We start from the raw sequence: 6,026 nt of genomic DNA, 5'->3' as shown, positions 1-6,026 counted from the left end.
TTGGATGTAACCTTAATATATTATGTTGTTATAGTAATGAACCTTACAACAGTAATTGGATGTAACCTTAATATATTATGTTGTTATAATAATGAATCTTACAACAGTAATTGGATGTAACCTTAATATATTGGTTTGTTATAATAATGAATCTTACAACAGTAATTGGATGTAACCTTAATATATTGTTGTTATAATAATGAACCTAACAACAGTAATTGGATGTAACCTTAATACATCGTTGTTATAGTAATGAACCTTACAACAGTAATTGCATGTAACCTTAATACATCGTTGTTATAGTAATGAACCTTACAACAGTAATTGCACGTAACCTTAATACATCGTTGTTATAGTAATGAACTTTATAACATTCATACCTTGCAAACTTCCGGACTTGCTCTATAAACTGTATATCGACATCGTAGATTAGAGAGATAACTCCAGGGAAAGTTAGGACTTTGTAATTCTGCGTCATGGCTGCGAATCTGTTCGTCACAATAATAAACACCACCGTTCACCTCTGGAAATAAGTAATAAGGACTGATTGGTTTATCTAAGCATGTGATGTAATATCTATAAGATTTCTGGTTCACGAAACATGTAAATTGTGTTTTGTCAAAGCATTTTACACGTGTGTATTTACTTATTTCTGGAAAACAGGAAATCACAACTATGATACTGATTCTTACTTTCATTGTGCAAAAAAAAGCAGTTATGTAATTTATATTTTTTCATTGTTTTTGTTCGATAAAGGGTGTTTGTTTCTTTTTTGCATGATTAGAAATTTCATAAAAGTTGAAGTCTCTGTAGATTCTCGAAAATTTCTGTAGTACGCAGAAAACTAGTACAATATAAATATACCAGACTAAGTGGGTTAGACATCAGTTCAGTATCAGTTAGTCAGTAAGTGTGTTTGTCATTGATCCATTAGACTACATTAGTTTCGTAATTTCTGTTAAAACAGGCCCGGCATGGCCAGGTGGTTAGGGAGCTCGACTCACAATCTGCGGATCGCGGGTTCGAATCCCCGTCACACCAAACATGCTCGCTCTTTCAGCCGTGAGGGCGTTATAATCCCACCATTCGTTGGTAAAAGAGTAGCTCAAGAGTTCGCGGTGGGTGGTGATGACTAGCTGTCTTCCCTCTAGTCTTACACTGCTAAATTAGGGACGGCTAGCGCAGATAGCCCTCGTGTAGCTTTGCACGAAATCCGTAACAAACAAACAAACTGTTAAAACGTTGTTTGTGAATATAGGTTTACCAGAATGTCTTTGTTGTTAAGTACTATTAAGCACAAAAATGGGATATTTGTGCTATGCCAACCGAAGGTATCGAAATCCAATTTTTGCGTTATTCCAAAGAATTAGCACTAAGCCACCGGAGGCATTTTACCAGTAAACGTAGTCTTTAGCAAACGTTATTGATGAAATAAATTAATTCATTATCGTCACATTATTTTTACCAGATAATCAAAAACAAAGACCCGCCAATCGATACAATATGTTATAACACCAGTAAGAGAACACTGAATTTATAATACAAAGTCTGCAAACATGGGTCTCGCTTGTAACCGTGCAAAAGTTAACCCCCCCCCCCCACACACACACACACACACAGTGGCAGAGCGGTATGTGGGTTTCGATACCCGTGGTGGACAGAGCACAGATAGCCCTTCGTGTAGCTTTGCGCTTAACTACAAAACAACAAAAGATGAACCCAGTCCGTTAGTACAAAGAGTAAAGATGCGAAGGATTAGTATGGCTTCTGTTCAGTATTTGATACTTTCATCTCAACATTGTACCAAAAGTGTAAACATACTGAGAATGAAATATTTGTAAACTACACTTCTTATTTTGTTACTATTAACCAGAAACGTCTGAGAGTTCTGAAACAGCTCACATCGTGTGCTTAACAGCTTTTCTTACTACCTACTATTTCTGTTTCTGTTTTGTTGCTGTTGTTTATTTGGTTAGTTTGTTAACAAGGGCTTAAGCATGGTGGTAGAAATGAAGGATAGATTTCTGTTGTGACTGAGAAATTACAGCATTTCGTGTAAAACATTTCTTCCTTGTTGTATATATTAATGTAGAGAACAGACAAAGGATGTAGAACAAAAATAAATGCTTTCAAAATGAGGAGTTAACAAAAATTGTTGAGAATTAGATGAATGAGGATAAAACCAAACCAGGAGATTCTGAGAAGGGTAAAAACATGGGCTGACTTTCGGTCTAGCTACCGTGGAAAATTAGATGAATGAGGATAAAACCAAACGAAGAGATTCTGAGAAGGGTAAAATAAAAGGGCTGACTTTCGCTCTAACTACTGTTGAAAATTAGATGAATGAGGATAAAACCAAACGAGGATATTCTGAGAAGGGTAAAAACATGGGTTGACTTTCGCTCTAACTACTGTTGAAAATTAGATGAATGAGGATAAAACCAAACGAAGAGATTTTGAAATGGGTAAAAACATGGACTGACTTTCACTGTGGAAAATTATATTTGGGAACTGAGAGAGTCTAGTAGAAAATATTATTAAAGGCGTAATTGATGAAACGAATTCGAGAAGAAAGCACAGAAAAAATAATGCAAGTATTTGAAAGGATGTTAAAGGTTGGGCTCAACTAGTTATGTAGTCGTAAAAAAATATGACAAAAACCGAACATAAAGAAGAGTGGATAGTCATGATTGTGCCCCCCCCCTCCATCTTCAGAGACTTTAAAACATGTGTCCGACTCCCTCTTGTTATTGTAACACAATTTATTTTAACATTTTACTCTTCTTTTTTTTTGAGGGGGTGTAGATTTTCTACTGGACCACTGAATTGCAATAACTACTTTGATAGGTGCTGTTATACGAGATGGTTGTTGTAAAATGAGCTTCCTAGTCTCTGTCAACCTTGGGGAATCAAACCCCGTATTTTAGCGTTATAAATCCATAATTACAATTCCTGGTTATAACGATCTTCATAAGATAATGTCTAATTAAACAAGAATACACGTTCACAATCTTACATTTTCACCTGCGTCTGTTTAGATTTGATATATTGCACGAGCTCATGAGATACCAAGTGCAAACTGTGTTAAAGATAACCTCTCTCTAAACAACGATAAAAAAATTTACGTAGTAGTAAGTTATGTTATCGGTGCTCATGAGCTCCAAGCCGAGAAACAGAAATACCAATTTTGTTACAAATGATGGCATAGATCAGGGATGAGAAGGGGCAAAAAATATGCATCTTCTCGGCTCGCCAAATCTTCCCTACCCTTACCCCTACTCTTAAACAAAGTTAGACGGCCATGGATGATGTAATACTATATATATATTAGTTTATTAAACCCAAAAATTAAGTGAATTTTTATGCCTTACACGTGACATAAAAGTGTTTGGGTTTTTTGTACATGTTTTTACTGTATGAAAAAAATCCAGTAGACGCTTCTAACGTAACTGGAAATCAATAAACACAACATAAGAAGCCCTCGTGTTATTCTAGATCGATCATATATTTTCAACCCGAACGACAGATATACATGGGCTTAAAAATCAGGTTAAAAAGGCTCCTCGAATTCAAGTATAGCTGTTAGAAAAATAAAGCTGCCTTAGCTGAGGATGACTCCAACTCTGCCAAAATTTATATTTGTGTCCCCTAGTCCTACTATTCTCACCATTAAGTAAGGAAAAAGATTATGCAGCAACACAATCAATTCCATTAACAATCTTAAACACCTCAATTAGATCCCCTCTAACTCTTCTTTTTCCTAAAGAAAACAATTTCAGTAGTATTAACCTATCCTCGTATGACAACCTTTCCATTCCTGGTATCCTCTGAACCTTTCCAACAATTCAATAGCCTTCTTAAACTAAGGAGCCCAAGATTGAACATAATACTCCATATGTATCCTAACCAATGACCTTTAAAATGAAATTGTAATCTCTTTAGACTTGTATTCGGTGTTTCTGTAGATACAATCTAAAACCCTATTTGCCTTGCTACTACCAACAGGACGTTACTTGGATGGCTTAAGAAACTGATCAACTAGAACACTAATACAATTTCATAACACTGTTAAGATATTTCCAACAAAATTATAATGTCCCATGTGCATTACCTTGAATGTATTGTAATTAAAAGTCACCTGTCATTTACTCGATCAACTCACCAAATAACCCAAATCTCTTTCCAAAGTAGTAGTATCCTCCTCACAGCCAGCAACTCTCCCAAACCTTAATATCATTAGCATATTTAAATAATTTATTGACCATTCTCTCATCTATGTCTCTGACGTTAATCAACAGGAACAAAGGTCTTAACAATGAACCCACTGAGATAGCCCACTGGTGACATTAATCCAGTTTGATTGAACTGTAATTATAACAACCCTCTGCTTTCTTCCATCCAGCCAGTTTTCTATTCAATGAGCCAACCTAACCCATCCAGAGATAATTTTGACAAGCATTTTATTTGGAACCTTGTCAAATGCTTTCTGAAAATCTAAATACACCATATCCATGTCTGTACCTTCATCTACATAAGCTGTAACCTCTTTAAATAATGTCTAACGATAAGTAAGGCAAGATTTTTCTCCAAGTAAAACTATACTGTCTATGAAACAAATATCAAATGATTTAGCAAAGCACCTTTAATCAGGTTTTTTAAAAAAAAACTTTTCACACCACTAAAATACGACTACAAAATCTATATTACCAATACAATGTTTATCACCTCCTTTCGACCAATATCAAGGTTCATCAGGCCAGGTAGGATATAACATTAACAGACATTGTAGTGGTCGAGACGCCATTTGTATCATCTGACTTTCAAAAATTTTTCCAACAATTTTTATCAGCTCCCTTGAAAAGAGGAATAACATTAGCTAACTTCCAATCGTATGGTGCCTGCCTAGGATTCATTATGGAAAACAATTTAATAACAGAATAATGAAAGCAATGTTACACCTTCTCAAAGAAAGACGTTTTGAAAATATCATTCTTTGTATCGCCGACTGATCATAAAATAGAGCATAGGGCCTAAAAGGTTCTGGATAAGTCATAAGTTTTATGGCATTCGTTTCGAATTAATTTCACTTTACCGCCTAGTGACAACTCGTTTCTTAATATACTCCCTTCACTCGACTTTGTTATTTAAAAAAAAAAAACATCACGTAATTTATATACTAATAATAATTTTATTCTATAAAATAGAAAATAATTAACTTTGTTGTAACACTTACCTTTTACTAAATGAAGAAAATAAAATATAATTAACATGTAAGCAAGACTTCTCTTGCTAAGCCTAATCTTAGCGTCTAAGTACATAAATGTGAGTTCCATTTCTCCTATTACTTTCGAAATAAAGCTTCAACCTGAAGGAATTACAGAATAGCTTAGACAAAACAAAGGCCTAATAGGCAGAGTAACAAAGTCCACAGATAATAAAAAGATAACATTGATGAAAACCGCTAAGCTAACGAATTACATTCTTTTTCATTTGACGTCGTGTTGCTTCACATTTTTTCTGTTTGCCTCAATCTCTCAAATCACAATGAATATATTTGAAACTGATGTTGAATTATTGTAATACTATGTAATTAGCAAAATATTAATAAGCATAGTGCTATACAGTACAGTACCGTTATAGCGTTGCTTTGTGTGAAGTTGTTGTTGCTACGGTCGCGACATCTGACGAGTGAACTAAATAAATTTAATATCTGATGATTTGTTTTTGTTTACCTGCTTGAATAATTTATAGAAGAAACTAGTTTGTTTCACGTTTGTTTGTTTATTTTTAATTTCATTTTCACATAGAAGCTAAATCTTGTTCAGAATTTGTTTTCATAGTTTGGTCTTTAAATGGAATTTATTATGATTAAATTAAGCCTAAACTTGGCAAAACTTAAATATTATAATGACAACACAGGGAATGCTTTCAAACTTCGCTGGAACAGCGGTAAGTCTAGAGACTTATAACGCTAAAATCAGGCGTTCGATTAAATTACCCACGGTGGACACAGCAGATAGCCCAAT

The 6,026-nt window shown here is 34.5% G+C and overlaps 1 protein-coding gene across 1 annotated transcript in view; it reads right to left on the bottom strand.

The window, feature by feature from the left end:
• The window catches only part of LOC111088289 (CUB domain-containing protein 2-like), a 13,448-nt gene extending 7,827 nt beyond the window's left edge, over window positions 1-5,621 (bottom strand). Inside the window, exons 1-2 of the mRNA XM_022397966.1 lie at window positions 5,234-5,621; window positions 381-523 (exon numbers count right to left, since the gene is read on the bottom strand). Coding sequence (XP_022253674.1) covers window positions 381-523; window positions 5,234-5,333 — 243 coding nt within the window. The 5' untranslated portion in view covers window positions 5,334-5,621. The remainder of the gene's footprint in view (window positions 1-380; window positions 524-5,233) is intronic.
• Between the last annotated feature and the right edge of the window lie 405 nt (window positions 5,622-6,026).

Source organism: Limulus polyphemus, unplaced genomic scaffold, assembly GCF_000517525.1.
Source record: "Limulus polyphemus unplaced genomic scaffold, Limulus_polyphemus-2.1.2 Scaffold3493, whole genome shotgun sequence".
Taxonomy (NCBI): Eukaryota; Metazoa; Arthropoda; class Merostomata; order Xiphosura; family Limulidae; genus Limulus; species Limulus polyphemus.
This window is presented reverse-complemented; position numbering and strand designations above follow the sequence as displayed.